The sequence below is a fragment of the Empidonax traillii genome, unplaced genomic scaffold (assembly GCF_003031625.1).
Source record: "Empidonax traillii isolate 1590-97213 ecotype Southwest subspecies unplaced genomic scaffold, ASM303162v1 scaffold517:size446157, whole genome shotgun sequence".
Lineage (NCBI taxonomy): Eukaryota > Metazoa > Chordata > Aves > Passeriformes > Tyrannidae > Empidonax > Empidonax traillii.
The window spans coordinates 49,619-77,202 of record NW_020955710.1 but is presented as its reverse complement, the minus strand read 5'-3'; the positions used below and the strand labels follow the sequence as shown (position 1 = coordinate 77,202).

General features: G+C 44.9%; 1 protein-coding gene across 5 annotated transcripts in view; it reads right to left on the bottom strand.

Annotated features, from left to right (window-relative positions):
- The window catches only part of RALGAPA2 (Ral GTPase activating protein catalytic alpha subunit 2), a 95,553-nt gene that overhangs the window by 52,271 nt on the left and 15,698 nt on the right, over positions 1-27,584 (bottom strand). For 4 of the 5 annotated variants that reach the window (XM_027896843.1, XM_027896841.1, XM_027896844.1 and 1 more), the window contains exons 5-29: positions 26,896-26,939; positions 26,284-26,458; positions 25,727-25,842; positions 23,534-23,672; positions 22,097-22,296; positions 21,116-21,337; positions 20,255-20,428; positions 19,496-19,633; positions 18,981-19,129; positions 18,471-18,582; positions 18,026-18,263; positions 17,328-17,492; positions 16,067-16,207; positions 14,668-14,805; positions 14,062-14,156; positions 13,158-13,248; positions 12,840-13,013; positions 11,658-11,851; positions 11,070-11,168; positions 10,694-10,849; positions 2,884-3,012; positions 1,868-1,996; positions 1,019-1,077; positions 597-705; positions 128-238 (exon numbers count right to left, since the gene is read on the bottom strand). In XM_027896843.1, coding sequence (XP_027752644.1) covers positions 128-238; positions 597-705; positions 1,019-1,077; positions 1,868-1,996; positions 2,884-3,012; positions 10,694-10,849; positions 11,070-11,168; positions 11,658-11,851; positions 12,840-13,013; positions 13,158-13,248; positions 14,062-14,156; positions 14,668-14,805; positions 16,067-16,207; positions 17,328-17,492; positions 18,026-18,263; positions 18,471-18,582; positions 18,981-19,129; positions 19,496-19,633; positions 20,255-20,428; positions 21,116-21,337; positions 22,097-22,296; positions 23,534-23,672; positions 25,727-25,842; positions 26,284-26,458; positions 26,896-26,939 — 3,497 coding nt within the window. The remainder of the gene's footprint in view (positions 1-127; positions 239-596; positions 706-1,018; positions 1,078-1,867; positions 1,997-2,883; positions 3,013-10,693; positions 10,850-11,069; positions 11,169-11,657; positions 11,852-12,839; positions 13,014-13,157; positions 13,249-14,061; positions 14,157-14,667; positions 14,806-16,066; positions 16,208-17,327; positions 17,493-18,025; positions 18,264-18,470; positions 18,583-18,980; positions 19,130-19,495; positions 19,634-20,254; positions 20,429-21,115; positions 21,338-22,096; positions 22,297-23,533; positions 23,673-25,726; positions 25,843-26,283; positions 26,459-26,895; positions 26,940-27,584) is intronic. The other variant, XM_027896842.1, reaches the window with a different exon arrangement.

The window sequence follows — 27,584 nt, the reverse complement described above, 5'->3', positions numbered from 1 at the left end:
ACTGCAGCATTTACATCCCTAACCATGCCTGCAGAAGAAGGGAGTTAACAAATCACAGCAGCTCAAGGAAGGAATTAAAACAACTTTGCACATGATTTCCCTACAAACATTTTAGAGTCTGACGTACCTCAGTGATTTTCCGGCACAGGGAGGATTCGTACTCTTGAAGCTTTTGCCAGTAAGACACCAGCAGCTGAAGAACATCACAGGCTACCTGAGCAACTGGCTTATTGGAAAACTGGAAGAGAAAAGGTGATTAAGAGCCAAATAAAATATCTACATACAATACAACGCATTCAGTTTTTCTACATTTTAAATTATTTTGCATCTATACAAACAATAAAAAATATTAATGCTGCAAAACCACCTTGTCAGCATCAGGAACCAGCAGGTTTGATATCGTCTGTGATCTTAACTCAGTTTGCTGGGGAAAGGGTCTCTAGGTACAGAAGCACGCACCATTTTTGCAAATACTCGGCAGGTTTGTATGGGACACCACACCTGCAGACTGTGCTCCAGATCATCAGCAGCTCTTTAAAAAGTGAAAATGCAGTTTTTACACAGTGCTTATTGATTAGGGCTGGCCAGAGCAATACCTTCAGTGTCACACCTATGACATTGATGGCCTTCTTCACGTGGGGATGGTTCGTGCACTGCGTGAGCTCCTCACATATCCAGACTCCCAGGCCACAGATGGCTATGCACCTTTGGCAAAAGGAAGAGTGGCTTTGTCACAAGTTTTAGAAGAATATTTAGGGGGAAAAAAAAGGATAAAAAGAAAAAAATGCACAAAGATCTTTTTTTTCCCTCTCATGTCACAGGCCTGCACCTTTATGGTGCAGAGCGGGGCTCAGTTTCACAGGACCAAACCACAAGGCAGTGGAAACACCTCAGCTGGACAAGCACCAAAAACAAGTAGCAAGAAAGGTTTTCCAACTCAAGGACTGGATAATCTTAAAGATCTTTTCCAACCCAAACAATTCCATGATTTTCCCACTTCTTTTACTCAGTAATTTACCTTGCAGCTTCACTTGGCTCCTCTGTAGCATTCTTCAATAAAATATTTATGAGGCAATACTAAAATGACAAAATAAATCAGAATAAGCATGTTTGTCATGCATCTATTTTAAAGTTAATTTTTACATAGTTACAAGTGAAGTCACTTTAATCCTCAGCCTGTTCTTAAAGCATCTTTACCTCATGCCAGCTGTATTTTGTCAAGGGAGAAATACTGATCACAACTCAAGTACACAGGCCCTTGTGGACAAATTGAATCGACCTACAACTCATGAACTGAGGTGCAGGCAGCAAGATAGAAATCAATTAATTTTCAGAGTGGAAGGGTGTTTACAAACGATGAGTGGAGGTCACTTCACACAAACTGTAGTGTTTAGGTTTTAAGTACAGAAAAGACACTGTCCAAGGCCTGCTGAAGAAAGCAAGGCAAGACTGGGAGCCCAGCGTGCCATGGGGTTCCTGGATTCCTCTGGTTACCCAAATAGCAATACCCGTACACACCCCACACATCTCCTACAGGATGAGCTAATGGACACAGGTCCAACCAATGGACACGTTAAATACCACCTACACCATTTAATGAATTGGCCTGACAGGCAGCTGGCTGGAAAAACACGGCATCTGATCACAGCCAGCTCGCTCTCCTTGAAAATCCAACTGGAATTTGCAGAATCTAAGCTTTGTTAACAGTATGGCACATGCCAAGCAAAGCACATGTAACATGTGCAGCTGCAGGTTTGAGGAGAAGGACAGGTTCCTTTTTAACCAAAAACTGACAGTAAGAATGAAGTAACTGAATAATAAAAATAGGATAGGTTACCTAAGGATTTACAATGAAATGGGGCTTTACCTTCACATCTGCAGTTCCTGTGCTGATCTCACTGGCTTCTGAAATGGGCCCCAAGCGTGGGATTTCCCGGTAGGTATTGGGAAAGCACACGAGAGCACCAAGGATGGTGTGAGCTTCAGAACGGGGAGCCTAATGAGGGGTAAGCAAGCAGAAATATTAATTAGAGAAGCCATCATCCATGAGGATGCCATCAGCTCTGAGGTCAGGATGCACTGCCATAGTCAGTGTGCCGGATTCACAAGGCAGCACTGAAGTGTCCCAGGACCTTTTCCTTTTCTTTTACAGCTCCAGCAACAGCTGTATGAAGGCAGTGACCAACACACACCTTCCTGCCCGTGCTTTTTGCTGCTGTGCTGCTCTGCTCTCTTTGTGAGGCTGAGCTGCTCCTCCAGCAGGCACCTGGCCTGGCTCCTGAGCACATTCTACATCTTTAATACCTCCTCTGGCATTACCCAATACAACACTCTGGTATCAGCTGGAAGTACAGAACCACCTGAAGAGAAGCTGAGTGAGAGGCTGAAGCACTAATCCAGCACTGCTATTACATGATCCTGTGACACAGAAAGTGCACAGTGCACTCATACTGACTGCACAGATGATACCAACGTGCAGAGAGAGCCATACTCAGTGAAACCATCAAAAGCACCATGGCATAGCTAGAAACACATTAATTATCATGTAATGTTGAAAATACAAGAAACACCCAGTTTTATGCTTGTAGGAGAAATGGAAGGTGTTTTGGTTTGTTTCCTGCCACGGAAAATTGCGTATTCATTTCTTATTAGCACTTCAGGCTTTGGATCAATGATCAGGCTGACCAGACTCTTGGAGGGCCGATGGAAAAAAGCATTGCTGCGACAGCAGCCAGGAGAGGGTTCCTCACGCCTTGGCCTTTCGATGAAACCCCTTTGCAATGCCAGGGTGGCACCCTGTCCCACGATTTCCCACAGCAGCTGCCATGGCACTGGCCCCAGAGCCTCCCTGCGTGGCACTAACAGCTCGGTAGCCGCGCTCACCTCCAGCGTGTCCGCACGCAGCACCCTCGCTGCTGCCCCCACAAAGTCCCCGATCAGCATCGTGAACCCAGGCAAGCCCAGGAAGAAAAACCAGGGTGGGCAGTGCTTTATGACAGTGTTCAGGATATCCTGCAAGAGAAGTTACCCGTGTGAGAAGAAATGAGCCAAAACAAAAATAACCCACAGAAAGAGCCCAAAAGTGAAAGGGAGAGTTTGAGAAGATTTAACTTGGAGGTTCACCACCCCACACTAATTAAGGTGCAAATTCACAGAGTCCACGGGCTGTGTGTGCAAAATGTAATCAGCACCAGATGCATGGAGCAGCAGAAGTGCACTGGGTGTTTTGGTTAAGATTTCTACTCTTGAATTCCTGTTAAAAACCCAAACCCACAGCCACATCTCTCTCTGTGCCTAAGCACAACCATTCTGTTAAGTAAGACTTTGGACTCAAAACATCCAAACCTTTAATGGATTTCAGATGAGGCACTGCAGCACTTTAAAGGAGTGAGTTCCTAAATTGCTTCACTCAAAACTCTGTGCCACAAGAACACAAGCTGACCCCAACACCTGCTCCCTGTGCCCCGAAGGAATAGACCAGCACCCCCAGCTCTGCTCATCATCACCCTGTGACACAGAGCATGGTTGACACAAGCATTTCATCCTCAGTCCTTACACATTTCAAGTCTTCACAGTCTCTCCCAATCAAATCCAGGGCAAAGTTCCTGGATTTGAGTTAAGATCTTCTTCCCACAAGCTTTCAGCAGGTTTACAATTAGCCATAAAATCTACATAATTCTTACCTGCAACACTGTATTTGCTGAAGAGTTAGATCAGGCTATTTCTACACTGAGTAGAAAATTACTTTTCACTCCCTAAAATTTCGAAGAAAGGTTACAAAAGACTTTTCCATGTCCACCCTTATAGTTTTAGCATGTGTTAAGGAAGGTCTGAACTCAGGAGTCCCAGAACGTGACCACGTGCTCAATTTCTACAGCAGAAGCTAAAGCTGACAAACCCAATTTTCTCTATATGAAGAGATGCTTTAAGATCACCGCTGTTTTATCAGCCCTGCTAAACACCTGCACATCCCCTATTTAGTGTTCCACTGTTTTCAACACCAACATCTGATGAAATAACCGCTATATATTTTAAATAAATAGTATTAGTTTTAAACATAGTAGCAGATAATGCTTTCACTTTCCTGAATAAGCTAAAATGCCACTCGAGTTAATGTTTAAACTAGTTTTAATCACTTCCTTTGATACCTTTTAAGTCAATATGGGTCAATGCAAACACAGAATGCGGAGCAGATGGATGCAGCAGCTCATAAAGCGGGTGGTAAACTCACCGTCGGAGCAGAACAAAGGACCCACCTTTTTATAATTAAGGGCCTGATTAGCACAGGGGGCTGCTCGGCACAGCCACACCTGCACAGCAGGGCCAGGTACGGCCCAGGCTGGTCCTAATCTCGGGCAGCAGATGGGAGCACACGTCTGTTGACACGTGCCCCGATAAAGGAGCCCGGGATAACCTGGCCGTGGAAGCACCGGGACTGCTCCCCAGCGCTGCATTAACTCCTGTCCTCACCCCATCGCTCCCATCTGTCACACCCAGAGCAACGGTCACAGCCCCTGCACACAGCACTGCCAGAACCAGGAGAAAGATGGATCACACAACTGTCACCTCAATACAGGAATGCTGACACTACACACACATTCCAAAATGCTGGAGGAACGGGGCTGCAGGGACCTACTCGCTGCTTATGAGATATACTACTACCAGGGGAAAAAAAAAAATTCATTTTCCATAGTAAGAAACCTTTGAAAAATTTACTTTGAGAATTCCCTGCACGGGCTGCACGCTGTGACACGCACACAGGGCCTGGACCCAGCCACTCTGCCAGGCTGTTCCCACTGCTGGGGTTCATCTTGGGCATCCCAGTGGGCACCTGGGATGGTCTGAGTGACTTCACTTCAACTAAGACAAGGCAGAATATATCCTGGCTATGGAACTGTCCTTCTGCTGGATGTGCCTGCACAGCAAATGGGCAGAGCCACGCCACAGCAGCTCACAGGTGATCCCGCCAGGCTTTCCCCCCTTTCCCAGTGGGCACATTTCCCTGCACGAGCCAGCTCGCAATAAAACAGGATTTCAGGCAGTAATTCGGTAGCTTTGGGACCTTATCAGCAGAGTGAGGCTTGTGAGAAGGCGAGGGAGCGAGAACATCTGTGCTATCAGTGATACTGCAAAATCAGGTAATTCAAACAGAGCCCGGGCACTTCCTTCCCTCCCGAGCGCGCTCTGGAAATGTAAACTCTGGGCAGCAGCTCCAGCCTAGTCAATGAATCACTTTAATTGAATGCTATGTACACAGCAACTGGAAAACACAAGCCATAAGAAAAACATATGGTGATGGCCGTGGAAATTGGTTTACTCATTCTGCACAGTGTTGTTTCTTTACTTCTTTCATAATTGACCTTTAGAACGATAAATGTGTAAAATCATTTTGGTTTATTATGGCTCCAAACCTTTCAGCAATTACACAAAATGAAAATTTAAAAGGAAGTATTCATTCTGGAAGCATTTCCATTGTTTACATAATTGCACAGCTATAATTTAGTGTTCATGTTGTTAAAGAAAAGTGAAAAAAGGACCATTATGGACTATTTCAATTCAAAATGATGCTCTGTAGTGTTAAAGCTGGGGAGAGGGGGAGAGGAAGGGGCAATCACATGCATGTCCTTCTCAAATGCATTAACCCTATAAATGGCATCATATTTCAGTACAGGTTAATCTAGTAATCCAAATTATAAGGTCATAAACATCCACTGAGTAAGTGAAATAAATTTATGCAAGTTCACTGAAAGGTCAATTGCAGAAATATTCTTCACCTAATTTTTGTTCAAGCTTTTGCAGATTACAGGTGTAACCAAATAGCCTGCCAGCTGCCTTCCTCACGTTTCCAATTGTCTCTCAACAGGAACAACATGGATTTTTCACTGAAAGTTCACCCTGTTCCTCACTGAGAGACACCTCATTAGTGGCTGAGATTTACAGCACGGGAAAGATTATTAATTTACACAAGACTTAAGTGGTAAATCCTCCCTTTTCCTTTCTTACTTTAAAGGAACAAATGCTTCCCTTTACTTACTCCAAGTTTTCCTACCTACCATTACATTTTAATCAAGAGTTAATGTGTCAAAAATTAAAAATTAGTAAATAAAAATGTACAAAGTACATTTGACAGCCTCAGGAAACTGACGACGAGCTCCCGAGAAAGCTCCGTTCCAAGGTGCCAGTTAACAGCTGAGCTCCAAACGAGCTCCATTTGCTCCAGCTGAGGCAGCCGCTGGAATTCAGGACTGAGAGCAGTTCTTCTGGCTCATGCACACCAGGAGAGCAGGTGAGCACTCTCTGGACACGGGCACACAGGGGTGGGTGCCGGGGCCATGGCACTGCCTGCAGTGGATGTGACTTTGTGCCCCACACGGATCTCTCCCCAGTGCCTGCGGCAGGGACTGCTCCAAACTGTCCCCAGACAGCCCACCCACTACACACCAGGAATTGGGGTGGGATGGAAGCAATTCAGAAAGGGCAAATGTGTTAAAGTAAAATCAACAGAAGAGAACCAAACCACCAAAATCATTCTGGAACGTGCAGCTCCTACAGCTGGTGTGACCTGGCTCCCCCTCGCTTTCAGTCAATCTTCCAGCTATTTTCTCCAGCACTTCCCACTTCCCCTGCTCTGGGTGAGCAGAGGGATGTGAGAGTTCCTGTGAGACCCTGGCATTTGGACTTTTGTTTGTCCCTACTGGAAACATGCTGTCTGTTAACACTTTTTCAAAGCACTCAAAGCACATAATGGGGGCACACTGGCAAATTTTCTACAGAAAATGAGATAAGGGGGGATTAAAAGAGGGAGAAAATCACGGTAGCCATTGGAAAGAAGTCTCAAGAAGCTAAAATAGGGGAATCTAAGCCTTAATAGACTATATTAAGATGATTTCCTTTTAAATGGCAGCTTGGGAAAGAACCTAAACAGCTTTATGGTTTCTGTACAACTAAGGGTCCTTGTGTGCAACACCATAAGGCAGAAATCCGGGCAAGAAGTACCCATTTGTGGGGGACAAAAGCAAAGGTACTCATTTATTGTACCTTTAGAAGGCTATTACAGGTCCCAGTGACAGCCTACAGGCTGTACACTGCTCCTCACTGCTGAGGAACAACTGTACAGGAAGATAGAAAAGCTCACAAATACTTCTTTATTAAAAGTCAGACCAATGTTAACACAAACAATAATTAATGTGGCTTCTCCAGTAGCAGCTCCACTGTATTATAAATTAGCCATTTCCCACACCAAGAGCTCCAGCCAGTGTTTCTACACAAGCTTACACAGAGCTGCTGCAGCTTCCTTTCCATAATTAGCAACAGTGCATTTTAAACAAATAGAGGCTTATAGACACTAACGTCCACTAGCACATCACCACCTCCATTGACAGAGCATTTCATCCTCCTCATCCTTTCACTACTAAAGGGAATGGAGCTACAAACAAAGCTGTTAAGTGTGCTGGCTGCAGCCAGACTGGGCTCTGTGAGCAGGCCTGCTGCATGTGCTGACATTTAATCACCCAGGACATCTGCCAGCTCTGTTGGATTTGGGCTGGGTTTCTCTGCTTCCATATTTAAAGTTTGTTGTGCCCTTCACATCACTGAACTGAAAGAGACTGCAGTGTCCCCCTCCCTGACTGTTTGTTGTCCTCTCCACAGAGAATCCCTGAAGTCTCTACATTTTATTATGTTCCTAACACGTAAGCATCCCATTCCAAAGATACCCTGGTAAGTAAGTGTGATTGCACATTTATTAAAGTCGTTTGTTAAAACTCACTTCCCAAGTCAGGGTGACAACTGACCCATTGAGTCACTTTGCAGGTCACCCCTGAGTGCTGGGTGACCCCCTGGTGCCGGTGGCAGGGGACTCCGGGCACAGGAACTGACGCTCCCCCTGAACTGACAGGAGGGTGGCACTAAAGAAATGACACTGAACAGCTGAGGGTTTGAAAGCTGAAATGGTACTGAAAACCTGCCACCTCTTTTGCAGAGGTGAGAACTCCCCTGCACTGCACTCTGCTCTCAGACTGACAGTGGAAACTTAGGCAGAAACTCTCCCAGGAGAAGCCCCCCAGCAATCTCCCAGGATGATTTCAGTGCCAGAAGGACCTGACCTGAGGAATCACAATTACCTCAATGGCCACTTTTCTGAGAAGGGGCCTGAGTAGTGTTTGTAGCTTTCTGGGATTGTGTTTTGGTACTTTTGCTCTTCAGCAAAAAGGAGGAAGTCTATGGAGCAAGGAGATGCTTAGGGACTTTTTCAGGTGAATGAAGCAAAAACTACTGCTACAGCAAGCAGCCAGTAGCAATAATAAAATGGCAGTAATAAAATACATTTCCTTTTCCAGTTCAGGTATTTGTGAAATTTGTGCATTGCAATGTTAAATTCTGGGTTAATTTAAAAAGCTGTACTTATTGTCCGAATCAAAAGACACAGATAGTTGCAGTGATCCTCAGTGAGCTTCATTCCTTATAACCCAGGAAAACCCCCTGGCTCTCTCCAGCAGCAGAGCCATGCCACTGTGTGGAGCGGGGCAGGAGGAAGGGAAGCACCACCCGCAGATGGTCCCTTGCCCCCTGACCTCGGGCCCCTCCCTGGCTGGAGGCAATCCCAGCTCCAGACTGGGGCTCCGAATGATGCAATGGCTTCTCCCACCTGGAAAGGTGATGCAATTCTTGCAGAGAATCGTTCATTTCTCCAGAGGTGTTTGTTGTTAGACGCTGCCACACGGACAAATTAGCTGCAGCTCATTACCCCACTGTCTCCTCCGCTCAGCTAATTGCCACGTCCTGATCTCGGCGTGCCACGGGAGCCTCCTCTAAAATACACCCTCACACTGCTCTTTTCTGCACCCCACGAGACCAGGCTGCAAAGTTAGGCTGCACTTGCATTCATTTATAATGTACTCAAAACCGCATTGTTTTGTTTTTCTATCAACACCAAAAGCTACACAATACAGCAGAAATCTCCTATGCTTATGTCTTTAAGGGAGGAGTGAAAAGAGAAATATATTTAAAAAGCCGTTTCTGATGCAAAACAAAATACTGAAAATCATATTCAGGTAAAGAGGTTTCTGACTGCAATATTTTTAATTCTGTAGCCACCTAAGAAGCTGTTCCGAAGCAGTGGTTTCCCCATTAATGCTAAAAGTTGCACCAGTGATCCATACAGAAAGGAAATTCCTCCCTGAGATGCCTCCCCCCCTTCCTTCTGTGCATATTCCTTAAAAGTGAGAAATTTCTGTCTGTGCTTAGCAAACAAAAGCAATCTGTGCTAAAAAAATCCGCACCCAAGTTTATTTCGGTTTGCACTAACTGGAATCCTGGAAACCACGCTGGGATCCACATTCCAGCGATCCTGTGCCCTCTGTTAAAACAGGGTCCCACTAGTCTCAGCACCCAGCAAGCACTCTGGTGCCAATCACCCTGGAAATGCAGGAGCAGGTGTGAGGAGCAGGTTGCTCCAAGGCTGTGATGTGAGTGAACTCCTCACCCAGCTCCACAGCTAAGGAAAACAAAACGGGAAGGACAGTCACACGCGAGCAAACCTGTGGTCAAGTGTGCCACCAAGAGGCAGCACAGCAAACCCCAGCCAGCAGGGAGAACAAAGAGCAGCAGCACAATATCCAGGAAACCCCGCAGCGCTGTGCAGAGTCGAGGCTGCCTCCACTGCTCCCCTTCTCTGGCTGCTGGGTTGTTCCTCTGACCAGTGTGAGAGGGTTTATTGCTGGGGGGGTCAGCTCAGGGCTCTGACCCCAGCGGGTGCTCCCAGTCTCTTGTAGGGACAGAGGGGACTCTGCTGGATCAGACCAGAGTGAGAGGGAAGTGGAATGAGCTCTTGGTTCCTCTCAGGTGACACACAGAGTGACAAAAAGGGGAGTTCCCAATACATTTCCATTTTTCCCTGTTTGTGCTTTAGAAATGGCAGATACTCGTGTTTTTTTTATTAAGTTGAAGCAGCAGCTGGGACTCCTGGGATTTTCCAGAAGAAAAACCTTTCCTTTCTATTCTTATCTACCTAAAAGGAAGATTTTCCAAACACTCTAACATTTCAGGAGGGCAAATGAGGGGCAAGAGTCTGGTAACAATTCACTCCTTTTGTTTTCCATCTCAGAAATAACCAAACACGTCCGGTTTCCTAAAGGCACCAGTAATAATTCCCAGGGTATCCCAAGGGGTCCCAGTGCCCTCTGCTGCCACACCCAGCACAGCTTCAGCCCTTGGTCTCACTTCTACAGCTACAAAAACATGGAAATGTTTGTAGATGCTTTCTAGTTTATCTAAAGAGTGTTTCTTATAGTTTTTATGAGCACTGAGCTGTTTCTGTGGGCAATCATCATCTGACAGCTCAAGGGATTAAGTACTCTCCTCACCTCATACTGAATACTTTATTCCTCAGGCTAACCCAGGACCTGGGGGCTGAAATAACATTTACCCACACAAGTAGAACGTTCTGGGAGCACCTCTTGGCTATAGCAGTACAATAACCCTGTCTCAGTTCTCCCTTGCACCAGCTCAGGAGAGCTGGGATGACCCTTCTAAACACTGCCCGAAGGACTCTTTGTGAAGAGGGAGAGTCTGGAGGGGACGGCATTAGTTCTGTTTTTGTTCTGAGGATGTCCTTGCAGCCAACGGCCCAGGGTGTTCAGAAGGGCATGCTGGGAGCGATAACACGTAAGCTTTCATCAAGCAAAGGTCGTACCTGGTCCTCACTTGTCAAGCCGAGGCGCATCACGAAGTAGAAGTGGACGAGGAAGTCGGAGTTGGGCAGCACGTCCTGGCGCCGGGTCATCATGGCACAGAGCAGCCGGAACGCCTGCAGCTTGCCCTCCTTGTACTCGCTGGGCAGCGTGGCTGCCTGCAGACACACACACGGGGGTCAACACTGCCCTGCAGGGGCCAGCTAACACAGTGCTGCCCCTCCAGCAGCTCTGCCAGAAAGCAAAGCTGCTCCCTGTGTTTATTAACAGACATTCAGGCCCAAAGAGCCTCTGGAGGATGTTTGTCAACTTAGCCGGCAGTGATTGTAAACACCAAAAATAACACCAGAAAACGTGAGGATTTTGGAACGAACTTACCTTGAACAGCCACGATGCAAATATCCTGAGAGGAGGGATCAGGATGGGAGGAGAGGGAGTGGACTGATTGTCCACACTGATAGCAAGGTTGTCCCTTATCTGAGGGTTTGAACAGAAGAGTGTTAAGAAAACTGACAGCTTACTTTTCCAATGTTCTCTCTATCATACTGTTACTTATTATGTGTTCATGCACTATGCCCTGCACTACACCAAGTTCCTATTCAGCCAAAGCTGGAAAGCTTTTCTATGGTGCTGCTCCCCGGCCGAAGGAAATGTTACATGTTTAATGTTGCAGGCCTTTACACAAGCACCAACACCTGTGGTATTCTGTTCTACATTTCTGTGTTCTCTGCTACTCTTCCCTCAGCCCATTTAAGTGAGCCATTTCAATTCTCCTCTCACTGGACAGGACCATGCTCTATTACGTATAGACACTGGAAGCCAAACAGGATCAGTTTCCTTTATGACAGAACCCTCCCACGCCATGCTAATCCTCCAGATGCTGACACTGAATCATATTTAAAATATTTATTAATAGTTTTTACAACAAAAGAGAAGTCACTGGCATTACCTGTAAGCATCACATACCTTTGCAAGTTTATACCAGAGCTCATAAAGGTACCCAAAAACTTTTGCGTGGATTTTAGGTGACTGTATCTTGTTCACATCTCCAAGAATTCCCAAGATCCTCCTCCATAACACAGCAGCAGAATCAGGATGCCAACCAATAAGGCTTCCACCAGCAATTATGCTGCAGTCATCAGCAAGGAATTCACTACTGTCTGTAAATGTAAAATATTCCATTTCCATGAATTAGAAATGCAGTGTAAGCATAAAATAAAACAGGTCAATAAAACAGGAGTTTTAGCCCTTCTAACCAACTTCCATCTCAAAACAATTCTCTCCCTCAGACCTGTTTTTCATAGCTCAAGCTGCCCCTGATTCAAAGAAAAACAAGGCAGAAAATGGAGGCAGAGGGGCTTCACATCACAGTGCCACCGAGCAGGGCAGTTCCAGATCAGACTGTCCACATTCCAGGGGATTTTCAAGAGAGGCAAATGCAGTTCAATGGAACAACCATGTGCCCTGAGAGATGTATTCAATCAATAACTGGCTTTTATTTCTATTTCTAAAAGCCCTTCCTTCTTTAAGATCACACAGTATAGGATGACCTGGAAATGCAACTGAAGAAAGGAGTAAAAACTTGCAGATGAGGAGCCACGAGCAATGTGCTCAGGCATCACCACTCAGAGAGCAGCTCCTGAGACTGCAGTGTGCCCAGTGAGACAGAGCAGGGCTGGACAAGAGTGTCAGGATAATGGAATTGATATTCTGACACAGTAAGAAAGCAAGCCCTTACCCCACAGTGCAGAGCACATTTCAGTACAAGAGCTGCTGGCTGCTGTCCTGCCCGAGCACAGCCTGTCACAGGCAGGAGCACTCTGTGCTCCAGGTGGACCTGCAGCAGCCAACGTCTGCAGGGGAGCTGCAGGAAACCTCCACACACAGCAGGAAATAACTCATGTCCTCCCAGGATCCAAGGAAGGTTAGCAAAACAAAAACCATTTTAGATGGTTTTGTGTTTGCTTGAATTTATGTAAAAAAACAAACTCTGGGGGATTTTTTTTCCCTGTTATTTTTTTTCCCTCCTTGTAGCATTATGAAGTTAAAGTGCTAAACAGATGTTATTTACTAAGCATATTAAAACTGGGCTGTAGAAACCCCTCGAGACAGTGGCAGGCTGGCCCAGAGGCTCTGTGGGGGCAGTACCTGTGAGGTTGGCGGGCTCTGAGGGGCTGAGCTGCAGCCAGCGCGGGGCAGTGGGATCCACACACACCTCTGTGGCTGCTCCAGGATCGGGATCATCCTCGGCCACCTGCCAGGGCAGCAGCGCGATGTCCACGTCGGCACCGCCCAGGGACGCGTCGCTGCTCACGCTCTCACCTGCATGGCACAGAGCACACGGGCGTGGGCACAGGGGGCACCTCGGCACCAGCAGAACAGTGTCTCCTGCCTGCAACCACCACAGCTGCGATGCTGAGTTCAACTGCTGTGCTTTACAAAAGCACCGTGTTTCTGGGAACTCACTTTTTTCTCTCTCCCTGTAAATCCCATGGGAAGGTTGAAAGTCTGCTTTCAGATCTAACTCAGCTGTACTGCTGCTCCTTCGCAGTAGCACCTGCACAGAAAAAGAGTCAGCTCGGCTTTTTACAGCTTTGAGAACTACATCACGTTTTAGCAAGTCTGACACACACAGAGTTATCAGAAATTAATTACAACTCAGCCAAGATATTCTCATGGACATTCAGACTACCCGAGTGTCTGTAAGTGTCTCTGGGAAAACAAACTTTCCGTGTCAGTCTTCATCCTCCCTTTCTTAACTTCAGTTTACACACCAACAACCAGGACCTTTTACTTGTGTTTTTTCAACACACCTGAAATAATTCAAAGCTTTATAAAGCATCAAAAGATCTTTCAGCTTTCATATTTTAAAGACGAGCAGCCTGAGTCATTTATTGTTTTGACTGCTCATTCAGGAGTTGCCATTAAAAATGTATGAAGTGTGCCTGTCCTAACGTCAATTCACACAAACATCTGCCATGCACGGCTGGTGATAAAACTGTGCTGAAGAGAAGCATTCTCCCCACTACTTTAAACCATCAAACATTTATTCCAGTGTACTGTAGCTCTATAGTAGCCATGAATCATTTATATCTTAAAAGTTATGAACTTCTTGTTGATGTTTAATAATTTAAAAGAGCACAAAAGTCTTGCAGAAAACTAGAACTACATAAACGCACAGAAGCAGCTGACAAGATCAGGAGACACAAACTGACCACACTAAGCAGTACAATCAGCAGCTACAGCTCAGTTCCACACTCCACACCAGAAATGTGATTAATGATTTTTCACACTTTCGCTTCCCAGAGTTTCTAAATGCTAAAAGGCATCTGATTTAGAAATACAACAACCACTTTCTGGTTTGCCTTACTTGCTCAGCTTCATCCTCCTTCTTTGCATGTCCCTTATTTTCCTGAACTGATTTGGAGTCTGAAGTTGAATTACGAGAACTCCCAGCCTTTTTACCTAGAAATTGTGGAAAGTAAACGAGAATTATAGACATCTGTGGTACCAAAGTACATAGCAAGTCACATGAAGATTTCACTGACATGTCTCATGCTGAGGGAGGCAATACAACATTCACATGGGATACAAGATGTTTTGAGAAATCCTTTAGAAGCATAACAGACCTAGACAAGAGGAACAGAACTCGACTTGCACCTTGAATACACTAAACTTAAATGCAAGTCAGGTGAAAAAACGTTGAAGAGTTATATACAAAAATGTATACATTCCAGGTTTCATTTTTAGCCTCCTTGCTTTATAAAAGGTCATGTCCTGCAGCTGTGGCCTTGAACTTCTTAAAAACGGTTCTTTCAACAAGATACCAACTACATATTTACTAAGAAAACAAGATAAAAACCATTTTAGAGGAGAGCTGGAAACCACAATAAATAAGAGCAGCATTTATGAGTCTGAATAAGTCTCAACACTTTCTCTCCAGAAGTACAGTACTGCTGCATTTCACCAAAATTACCTTGAAAAAAATCAGATGGAATCTGATCTGCAATATCTGAGGTGCTGCTACTGCGAGTCAGCTGCTGCTCCTGGTCTGCAAATGGGCCCACAGCTTCTGTTGCTTCTGAATTTTCCAGCTGTTGAGATTCTTCAACTTCTGTTGATTTAATTAAAACACAAAATATTTGCAGGAGCTCAGGATTATACACATGTCTACATGTGTGAACTCCCTGTGTAAGAAAGCTCTCTGAAATAGTCACCTTTGCAAATATTTAAAATTCTTAAGTTTTACAAGTTATAATTTAAGCTTTATAAAATATCCTTAGGGAAGTTTTAAAGTTTAGAGAGAGATGCACGAGCAGAGTGAGAAGTAAGAAGTCTACACAAGGACAGAAATTACTTTGGGTGTTCACAGGGGGAAGGGAGGGAGGATGTGCCATGAGCAAAGCTGGGTTTCTCAGTGCTGGAGACCCAAACTGGCCCCTGTTTGTTCTGTAAATGCTGAGCAGGAGGTGGCTGCACTCCTGACTTTGCCTTCAGAAGGAGGGGAAGGGGAGAAGGAAAAAAGGCAACACCTCAGAGTGAGCAAAGCTCTGAGGTGCACATGACTGTGTGTACACACTGACTCAGGAGCAGTTTGGGAGGACAAACCCACTCATGTAACTGCAAATCAGAAAAAGAGAGAGAGGCATGAAAATTCCAATGAGAAAGTAACTTGACATGCCGGGGAAGGAGCAACAGGAACTCCTGGAATTAGGGAGCAACACAGTGCTTTTAGAAACGCACTTCTCTTGGCATTAGGGGAAAAAAAACCCCAAAACCCAAAAAGAAACCCGGTAATACTCGCATCAAGTGTGTTCCCATCCAGCAGTGTGCAAGTTTAACTACTGCTTTACTACTTAATAAACATGGCAGGTGTTTCAGAAAGTTATCTCACAGAGGCACATGCACAAAAGCTAATGCTTCCAGTATTTACTGACCCTAGAGTATCACTGTTGACTTGAAATTACTTACAGAAACAAATAAAAGAAAGCAATCAATGTAATTCACTGGCTGGAACAATTCCAGCATTCCCCCGAAGATAACTTGAGATGAAAACACACCAAACATATTTCACAGAGCAGGAAACCCTACAGAGCCATAAAGCAGCACACATAAAACTCTTCTTCTCTTGCTACTGCAGCTAATACCCTGGGTAGGACTCAGGAGTCCTCCCAGGAAGAGAAATTTGGGAAATTTTACTTTAGTTACTCGGGAATATAAATCTAATTGCAATTGAAGGTAATCTTTAATATTAAAATGTATTGCTTGCAGCGCTACAAACTGAGAAGAATCAACTGGACAGAAAGGGAACAGACAGACAGCAGTTTAAAAATATAAAGAACACTGATATAAAAGATGACTTTAAAGTACAGTACCTGACAGTCTGTGAGAGCAAGAAGTGTAAGAGATACCAGGGAAGAGAGAGCTCACAGTGTGAAGCAGAAGAGGTACACTTTTAGTAGCTGGCAAAGCCTCATAAAGATGGACACAGTTGCTGATAGACTGGCTTCGCTTAGCTTCCAGGGAAAAATAAAGCAATAATTATGTCAGACAAAGGAAAGAAATATTTGGGTTCTAAATGTCAAACACAAACAATGCTTTGGGATAAGAAAATTCCCAGCAACTTTTCCCACAAGATACAAGTTAATAATGTGCAACTGCATCTCTCACACTGAAAGGGCAATAACTAGGGATTTCTGAATCACAGCCAAGTGTGGAAGTGCCTTTAATTTGAACACACACAACTAAGAAAAGTCCTGGATCAACACTTCCAGGTTCTCCCTACTGCTCTAACAGGAGAAATGCTGCAGCACAGCAGACAAGCCTGTCCTGGAGCACAAACAGAGACCCGCTGAGTTTGAAAATAAAACAGAGAACGAAGTGACTCCATTGCTGAAGAGTTCTGTGATCCCAGCTGAAGGCTCTGGCTCAGTTACAGAGCCTGCAGCCACAAACCACTCTGAATGTCCTTCAAGTTCTCCTGGCAAGGACCACAGCCAGTTCAGAGCCAGGGAGGGAGCTGTGTCGCCACACACTCCAGCTCAAAGGCAGAGCCCAGTGAACTGGCACACAGGAAGATGCTACCAGGAAACAAAGAGAGGCCGGTTCAGGCTACTGAAACACTCCAACAAACAGGCACCTGGCCCATGGCTGGGGTCTCTGACATTCCCCCAGCATTCCTTACCCCGGTCTCCCTTCTCCTGCTTTCCTCTTTCCAGAAGTAAACAGGAGAGAAAAACCTCATCATGATAAGAAAAAGAGAGAAAATAAAGCAACTATGAAAGGATAAAACTGTGTATTAAATAGCTGGTTTATTATGTGTGATCTGTTATGCAACTGATGGTAACATGCTTTCTTATGAATGGATAAAAATAGCAATGTACTTCACAAAAACCCCTAACATGCACAGGTCCAAGTTGCAATTCAAAGTCCTGTAGCTAAAAGTTCACATTTAGAATTGCCCAAAGTACTCTGACTCCATGTCTCCCACCGGTCAAGACATCCAGGTGCAGGCACACAACGCCTGTTTGGGCAGGTAATTACTAGGTTGCTTTTGGCAGCAGCCACACCAAAAGGCAGATATAAAACTTGTGTTACTGAGTGTAGGGGTACAAAAGCACTCAGTTATGGTCTAACCTGTCGCTCTCTGACGAACAATATTTCGGGCTTTCTCAACTCCCGGGGCCCCAGAGGTTGTAGCGCTTCTGAATCTCATCGGCTCCACAACTTCAGGATGACTCTTCCAGCTTAATGAAAAAGATCTTCCCACCACTGCTGTCTTCTGAGGCTCTAAAATGCCACCTTAGGACAAAGAACACAACATTCTCTGGCACTGGATGCTTTGGTATGTATTTCTGCTGAGGGATGAATGGACTCAGACGTGACAAATACTAATACTTTCAACAACACAGATGAGTTTTTACTATTAATAAAAACCAATTGGTACTTCAACTCTGTGCCTCAATTTCAAGGTGGCACGTTAAGTGCAGCTAAAAAAATGCAAATAGTAAAGTTTATTAATAACACAGGGAAAGGAATTTTTACAGAGATGCCTGTGACATTCTATAGCACAGGAAATCACCTTTCATTTCTGCTACACAGAAAGCACTGACTGTAAGCACATACTCGAACCTCAACAGCTCCCTATCTACTCTTGACCCCAACTACCTCTCCTCCTCAATGAAGAATGACAATACAGAAATCCAAAATGCTTCACATTTGATTAAACAGGTTCTTACGCTAGATTAGGTAGCATTTAATGTTAGATTAAATTCATTTTAAAAATGAAATATTTAACTTGTTTGATGCAGAAAGCACTGAGCACACAGGCTGACCTTTTCCCCTCTGCTTTTTTTCCTTCTGCTCACTGAGCTTGTCCAAGGGCAAGTTGGTCATTTCCACGCCGTACACGGTCCTGGCCAGCACTGCTGTCAGCGAGTCCATGATGTTGGCCCACTCGTTGATGAGCTCCTCCCAGTCCGTCAGGGAGGACAGAACGCTGAGCAGCTCATCCCACAGCTCCCGAGAGATGTAAACGCTCAGGTTCGCTCGGATCCAAGCCACAATCAGGGTCTGAGGGAAAACACACAAGTGGCCGTTCAGGCAGGTCTGACAAACGAACTCAGCACACAGTCTACAAAAGAATGACTTGTAAAACAGGAAAAAAATCCTCCTTCCCAGTAATACCAGCAGGTTTCATAGCACTGTGCAGCAGCACTTAGCTAAAACCACGGGCAATCCTGATGAGCAAACACAAACCAACCAGCCCCACTCACTCACTCGGAACAGCAACCCAGCCATGCTCTGGGCAAATGTGTCCTTTGTCTGGTTTTCTTTTGGCTTCTGCATCACAGCTTCTGTTATTCTGAGGAGTATCTGGAGCATCTGTTCCCTGGTTCCAAAACAAAATTGCACATTTGTTCACATGTTCTACTAACTGAACTTTTTCCTTAATTCTCCAGCAAGCCTCATTTATTGACAATACAGTCACGCTTTGGACTTCACAAATCATTGCAAAATAACCCTAGCTATTGGTTGTGGATGTAAAAAGCTCATTTTTGAGGTGAAGATAGGAATGGAAATACCAGCCAGAACCTTGAAGTGAAGCAGTACAATGATGCAGGCTCAGCAGGTTCTGCCATCTCTCAAATCAACCCAGAGGCAAGCCTCAAATGTAACTTAGGTAGCCAGGTCTGCCCCTGAGAAAGCCAACCTGTTCCCTACCAATAAACCTCCCTGAAAGTTTAGATGTTGATAACTTCCTCTTAAATGGTGCCACATGAAGCTTACCATGTCTTCTTATTCATTGACAGCTCCATTATCATGCGCCGGAAGATACCGAGAACAGCTTTGCAAGCATCCACTTGCTCCTTCAGCAGCACCGGGACCTCAGTGCACGGCTCCAGCAGGAAAACATTCGCCGAGTTTGTCAGGAACACCTTCAACACAGGCATTGACACTCCATTCACACAGGGTCAGCAAGGGAAACAGTCAACACTTACAATAAAATACTTGTCCTCCTCTAGTTAAACCTTTCCCTTGCTTTGGGGAAGTTCCATGTGTTAGCCATCACTTTGTTTTTCTGCATCATTCCAGGCAGCAGCCACGTGCCACCACAGACCCCCCAAGGCAGGCAGGGCTCAGTATGGGGCTTGTGGGTGTCTCTTCTGTTTGGGCAGGTGAGAGGACATTCCTCCAGCCACTCATTTCCCGCCATGATACGCTGGAACAACTCTAAGGTAAGTTGTAGTGTGAGTTACGTGACTAGGTAAGTTACAGCCATGTCCCCTTCCCACACAACACACCTGTAAGGCAGCCTGGGCTCCAGCTTTAACATCTCTGTCCTCATCTTCCAGCACACATCCCCTGCTGACAGCGCTGGTGAAAGAGTACGTCCTGCCCCAGCTGGAGGAGCGCTTGTGCCCGGAGTGCTCTGAGGAAAGCTGCCACAAACACAGCCCGGTCAGTGACAGAGCACAAAGGAACGTGTCCACACGGATCAAAACCAGTTAAAAGGTCAGCAGCAAAAAAGGGGAACTGTCACAGCCTACATTCATTTCCTCAAGGAATTACTATCTGAACAAACAGGCTGTATATGGAATTTAAAGGCTCATAAAAGTTTCAGAAGGTATGTTATTTACAAGATTTCACATCGTGTTCTGTAGTCACTGATTGTAGTAACGTTCAAGTCTGGCAAAACTCTAAATCCTCTACAAAAATAATCTGCTGAAACCTTATAATCCTCGCTAGGATTTACAACTCAAACCTCTTCCTCACTACAACAAAACATCCCTTTAAACAGCATCGATAGCGTCAAAGAACTTTTACTGACGCTTCAAAACAGTGTATTAAAAAGATGAGGCACAGAAATTGCACCTACACTTACATTTCCTAGTGCTACTGGACAATCAGTACCTATTTAAATTGTGAGTCCTTAAATAAAAGCATTTTTTAACCTTTATTCCCCACACAGTTTGAGTTGTTACTCCTTTACAAAGCGAGGTGAGAACTTAAGCCCTGCACTGTGGGCGGACAGAACAAAGTAAGGAACAGGGATACCATACATGTTTACCGTCTGTTTGCACTGAGGAGTCTTCCAGCTGGACAACAGCATCCTGGCTGTCCTCCTTCTTGTCTGGCTCCTCCATGAACACTGGCTTCTCCTGCAGTATCCACTTCTGATACACCTTCACCACCTTCCGTGTTGCGGAGACATCACAAGGCGGCAACAAAAAAGCCTATAATGAGAAGTTCACTGATTTTACTCTACGTAGGACACGGATGTGATGCACATAAACATATCCCCCCCCATAGTGCTCATCTTTGCTCCCTGCAATTCTGGAAATCAACACAATGAGTTTGTTTCCAACACACTACTCAAGATGTTATCTGGGAATCATGCTGGGAAGATGTTCTCTTCAAGGGCTTACACAGGCCCGACTGGCTGCTACCCCATACCTCTGCAGGTCTTAGGAGACCAAAAAAAGTATAACAGTGACACAGGACCTTTGCACTGCAGTGAAATCAATGTCTGAAAATGTCATCTGGTACCAAAAAAGCATATTTTGCCAAATAAAAAATTATATCAATATGCATTATATGACAAATGCATGGAAATAGATGTAAATACATTTTTCATACTAAAAATAATCCCTTTGAGTTATGAATAGATTATCACTCTCCCTGAAAAACAGGAGCAAAACCTACAGCATCTCCTATTCCCAGTTTAGCTGCAAACGCATTCCAAAAGGTACTGCTCAGGCCGGGGATCCTTTGCATCCCACAGCACAACCACCTGAAAGGGTCTGGTGTGATCAGCATCACGTTTGCCCAGTCACCAGAGAGCAGCCTCTCAGTGTTCTCCTGACAGCCACAACACTTCCCTTAAAGATTACAACTCCCCAGCAAGCAGCCCTGGCAGCGACCTGTCGGAACACCTCGTTGACGAAGTTGACGTAGCCGCGGGTGGACAGGAGGATCCTCTGCACCATCTCGTAGACGCCGCGGTGCTGCTCGTCGATGCTGCACAGGCTGGAGTTGCTGAGCCTCCTGTCGGACAAGGTGCTGCTGTTGGAGTGGCTCCCGTCCTGCTCCTGCGCCGCGCCGCCCTCGGGCTCCACCGCCTTGTCCTGGCTCACCCCCACCGTCTGCACAGAGCAAACACCCCCGTGAACAGCTGCAACAGCACCCACCCAAGCGCCCACCCAGGCCCCAGGATGCTGAGGCACAACTCGGGATGCCAGTGCACTGCCGAGCACAACACGCTGGGAGCCGGCACTCAGGCAGGCAGGCAGTCTCCTGCTGGATCCAGGAAGGACTCTGGTCTTGTACTCCACAAGCTGTACCCTCCCTATGGGCCAGAGCGGCTGATTGACTTGTCCACTTCAAAGAGCAGGGGTGCAGGGGTGGGAGTGGAAGAAGGAGCAGACAGGAAACTGGAGAGTCTCTTAAGAGAAAAAGCATCTATTTCTCTAAAACTCACTGGGAAGTCCCTAATCCTAGAGAAGGCTCAACCAGCAGTTTGAAAGTGAAATACTTCTCTGATATCTCTTTGTAAACAGCTGCTATAACCAAGATAAAAACAAAACAGCTTTTGAAGTCACTGGGAGATGGTCCATGGCACAACTAAGGATGACAGTTTACAGAGGAAATTCCAGAAGTCTAAATATAATACTGCTGGAGCTGATAATGCAACAAGCTATGAGGAAAATAAACTCCTAGTGAATTACTGAAGGGCTTTGCTTGGAGATTCCTTCCCCCATCAAAGGAAAGAAAATCAAATAAGTATCTACATCATTTATTCCCTATGGGGTAGCATTTCTTTGTGCTTCGGCTGTCAGTGCAGCGAGATCACCCTGCAAGGTTAGCATGTACGTAAGAAAAGAGAGGCAAACTCTGAAGCCCACCTGAATAATTTTAGGGAGCACTTCTCCTCCATTTTTCGTGTTCTGAACAGCAGTTAAATATTTCTTTTCAAGGAAGAAGGTAACAAGCCACTTAATAAAAACAACTCGAGCTGCCATGTACGGGATTTTCGTGCTATAGACACTTTCATTGTTGCGTGTTGCAGTGACATACACTGGCCTCGGCCTGATATCAGGAATATCTGGTGAGAGAAAAAGGAAACATCGAAAGAAAATGTAATCTTCAAAACTGTAACAGCTTCCAAACTCTGGTTAAACGCATTGAACACGTCACCAACATTTTCTCCCTGTGAATAACAGATGCAATGACTGACTGCTTTTATTGTAATAATGCTTATATTCTATCATAACTTATCACTCCTAAAGAACAGCAAGAACATAACAGCACAGATCTTCCCTGGAGGTTAACACTTGTATCACACAAAACAAAGAAAGTCAAAGAGAAGGGTTGCAAAAAGAAGGGTAAAATCTGAAATAGATAACTCCTCCTGTTACAATGTAATTTCATTCTATCAGTTTCACAGAGTGTCTTTAATAAAGTGCAGAGAGAAAGAGAAGATAGTTCTGGTACACACAACAGCACAAAGATGAAGATGAAAAGGATTCTTAGTGCATCAGAAAGAGAAGTTCACACACTGAAATAAAAGACAGCAAACACATGGGAAGAAGTGGAAGATTTGCTGAAGGGAGACAGGTTGGGTCACAATTCTTTCAGGTGCTTAGATCTAAAAATCACTTGTACACAGCTGAAAAACACGGAAGGCCAGGGCTCTAGGGGTGAACAAGAGCCCAGGTGGCACTGAGGTGATTTTGGACACTAAATATTAAACTATAAAAACAGAAGGTAAGAGTCAAAGGGAGGAGAAGGATGATGAAGAAAAGGCTGCACTACATCAGGTGAGGACTAACACCACTGCTCCTATTGACTGTACTATGTAGTTTAGTACAAAATTAGGAAAACCTTGTTTCTGAAATAACATGCTTTTAATCCTACAACTGCAGAGGTACATCTCAATTTTCTTTCAATTGGCTCTTCATGCTCATTTTCTCTCCCATGAAAAAAGAAGCCAAACAAGGGTAACAAAGTCAGCTACTCCCCCACACCTGGACAGCTCCCTGGTTCCCTACAAACCCATCACAGAGCACGTTCTGTCTCCATTCATTATTATCACAGAGCCATGCTCACTCCACACAAATGCTGTGCCACTGGACACATCCCTAGGAAAGGGGAACTGGCCAGGAGCAGCAGCACCTTCCTGCACTATCACAGCAAGTCAAAGGTTGTGCTCAAAGAAAACAAGAAACCAGGAGGAAGAATCCTGATCCAACAGAGCTGTGCTGATAAGCCCACAGGTACAGAGATGCTGCCAGGAACAGTCACCTGCTTCTCCAACTTCAAAGACAAACCCCACAACTTACCAAGCACAGGTTTGTAGAGGTTGGTTAGCTTTGTAAAAGATGGAAACAAGTGAGGAAGATAGTATTTTCTAAACAAGGTAAAGAGAAACTTAAACCCAGTGTCTTGGTTCTCCTTGTTTTTCCACTCCAAGCTTGCAGCCTGTGTCATGGAATTAAAGAGAAACAAAGAAAAAACTTTAAGTTAATGTGTTATACTGACAATCATCCTGCATTGCACACAAAAAGTAAGCAACTACACTTTAATAAGAGACAAAAAACTAGCACAGTCCTGAAACACCCTCGACAAACTGCAGTAAGAATATAAAGCCAGAATAACCTCAGAGGGCTCTGGCATCCCCAAGACAGTGAGCTCAGCAGAAGCCAGTGTGTTTGTGCTGGGAACACAGGAGCTGTCATACTGGGTGTGCTTTTACCAAATTTGCTTCTCACATATAAATTTTGACAAAGTCACTCTGGGCTACACTTCTATCAGAAATATTTTCTTCACCAGAAGCATCCTCAGTGCCCACATTTAATATGGCTAAACACACACGTGCTGTTCTGCTTTCACAGTATTTTCCCTCGAGAGGGAGGAGATGACATCTCAGCTTGGTTACAATGGCACTCTCCCGTTCCTGATGGCCAACACACGGACTTTCAAGGTGCTCTTCACCAACAGTTTTGAACTACGATTCCTTGGAAGAGCATGACAGATTTTGACAGTGAGTTACTCTTTTCATTTTAAACACCTTCAGTTGAGAGGAGCTGCACGTGGCTGACACGGTCTATGTGCCAGAGGCGGGACCGGGCTCTGCTCAGGGGTGCCCAGCAATGACACAAGAGGAATGGGCAGGAACTGATGCCCAGGAAGTTCCACCTCGACACGAAGAAGAACTTACCTGTGCAGTGACTGAGCACTGGACAGATTGCCCACAGAGGGTGTGGAGTGTCCCTCACTGGAGATATTCCAGACCTGCCTGCACACAGTCCTGTGCCCTGTGCTCTGGGATGACCCTGCTGGAGCAGGGAGGTGGGACCAGCTGAGCCACAGTGGTCCCTTCCACCCTGACCCATTCTGGGATTCTGTGTCAAACTTGCCCTGCCCTGCTTTTGTAAAATACACGACTGCCGAGGCTTTGTATCATGTTATTTGCGATGTAAAGAAGCATCACAAGTGTGATGTAAATAACATGACATACTACATTCTACCCAGGCAGAAACTTTCTTAAAGATGCAGATGTGATCTGTGTTCTGGCTCCAAGTGATCACTGCACTTCCATCAGATTCCTCGAATCTCAGTTTGTCTGCAGCAAGGATAGTGCCCAGCTCTGCTCCCCACTAACGAGCAACACAAATAAATGTGGATGAACCGCTGTGCAATTGGATTTACAGCGTAGTCAGGTTTGTTTCGATCCCAAACATGTAAAAACAGTACAAAAGGAAGACTAAAATCTTATTTTTAACTGGAGTTGCGAGATTCTGGTATGTAAAACAAAGGGTGCTGTGGAGGAAGCTGATAATTCCATACAGTCACTTTTCAAAATTAAGCATGTATTCAAGATAACAAAATCCCTTCCAAATATCACTTTGGCCTTGCCTTTTGATATTAAAAAGTGTGTGTCAAAGTATTTAATTATAATTTATTTTTTTAAACTGAGCTCTTTAATATTCATTGTCTATGCAGTTTCCACTTTATTTCAAATACTGCTTTATTTGTACTCTTTAAATATATACATTATCTTAATTTCTTTCCTGTACAGATTCATCTGATCTACTTCTAATTAAATTTATGTACATGTTACTTGCATCCTTTAAAAAAAAGAAATTTTAGAAGCCATCTCTTTTTATCTCTTCCTCCAGTGGTCCTTTACATTTCTTTTCATCTAGGTATGTGTCCAAAGAGAACAAATCTCATCTTTACCCCATATTATTTTTCTAAATGAAACCACAAGCACATATAATAGTCAGTTTCCTGCAAGTTTGGATAACATTCATTCACTCTTATCACAAACGTGACAAACTTCTTACTTTAACCAAAGTTGGCAGAAGGAAATACCTTTGGGTTGATTTTCTTTTCAAAAACAAGACTAATAAAGTGCAGCTTCTTTCAGGAGAGGGGCAAAGCCAGCTCCGTACAGATACAGTGTAGAATTCACATTCTGTAACCAGCACATACCCCAGATATGACTAGTTACAAACACACATCCTCCTCACCTGAATTACCATATATTTTAACAGGAGCTGAAGAAAATAGCAGGTTTGGTCTTCAGCAATTTTCTCTCCAGAGACAGCTGGCAAAAGCGGGGTTATTTCCTCTGGAAAAACCTTAGCTAAAACAAAATGTTCCAAACATAAACGTGAAAACGTGAAAATATTGAAATAAAAGAATTTTCCATGAAAAGATAAATTTAAAATATCCATTAATGCACTACTAAGCTGTACAAAACCCAAGTCCAGTAGCTGCTTGGCATTTCCCCAAGTCCTACCACATCCCATTGGGGTGGCACCGGTATCTGATTCCCTGTGGTGTGGAAGGACTGACAGCAGCAGCCACTGCGGCTGAAGCAGCGAGCTGGAAAGCTGCACACCTGCTCATTGTGCAGTAACACGTTCCTACTGCTGCCCCTCAATGAAACATGGCCAAGCTGTGACCGCCGCGGGTGGCAATGCCAGGCTGTGCACAGCTGCCACGAGCAGGGCAGCTCGGCACATCTCCCCCCCGCTGCAATGACGGGCAGCGCACCCGTTCCAGGCACTGCTCCCCCACTCACCGTCGGGCGGGGCCGGGGGGCTGATGAGGCTCTCCAGGGTGCAGGGCCCCCGCGAGGACGCCAGCGGGGGGAAGCCGGGCACGAGGCAGGCGAACAGCAGGATCTGCTCCTCCCCGCAGTTTGTCTGGAGGGCTTGGAGCCAGAGCAGGAACAGCCGGATTCCTTCACATCTGATCTGAGAGGGGATGGGTTTGTGGAGAGAGAGCAGAGTCAGGGCAGTAACGTGGTGAAACGGTTCAGAACACGTAGAATGAGAGCTTTCAGCCCAGCCAGGTGCTAGGAAGCCTCTCCACCATACCAAGGGTGTCCACAGTATTATTTTAATCCTAGGTTTAATACGGTACACTTAATGCTAAAGAGAGCTGAAGGAATGAAGCATTAAGCAATATCTATTAATACCTTCTCTGGGTAACTTTACAAAGGTCACTATAGCAGCAAAATAACTGAAGACAAATGTTAAAATAATCTAGGATCACAATAATAAGATTTATGATTAAAAGGTTAGTAAAATTACAAAGCCTAACAATCTGAAAACCACTGATACTGGAAAGCTGCAGAGTGATATGCTTCATAAGAATGAAAGTGAAAAGAAATATGAAAACAAAGAAATACCTTGAGAGAATTTCCAGTGTGCAAAAGTTTCTTCAGAATCGACCCTGGATTAGAAAAGTTAAACAGACTATCAGACACAAAGATGGGCGCTCCCACCTCAAGGTTTTTTAATACTCCTCCAGAAAAGGCTAGTTTAATGCCTTTACTCTGGGGCCACTGCACTGGGTTTTAAGACAACTGGGAGGTGGGGGGGGGAATCCAAAGTAAATCTGGTTACAATCACCATCATCATCAGTGGAGTAAGATTTACTAAGGTGTGTCTTTCCAGTATGGTACTGCGGGTTTAGTCAGATGACAACGTCTCAAATTATTTTCATAAATACTAAGATTGTGAATGATGTACAGGTTCCTTCCCTCCAGATTTCACCACTTCACAGTAATAAATGGAAATTAGTAACATGTAGAGAAAACATTCATTAATGCAAAAAGGAAATCCCAAGGCACAGCTGTAAAAAATTGCTCAGCCAAAAATTTATCCCAATATGGTCACCCAAGAGAAGTATAAAGAATATGTCAGCTACAAAACAACTGACTGAAACCAATTTGCTCTGGACTGGCTCAGCTGAACCGATATGAAGTGGTCAGGCAGATGTCTCCTCTTATTTTTGTCACTGCTGAGTGGAAATGTGACAACAGCCCTTCCTTGACCTTTAACTTCCACTCATTGTTCTTCTGCAACAGCAATTCCT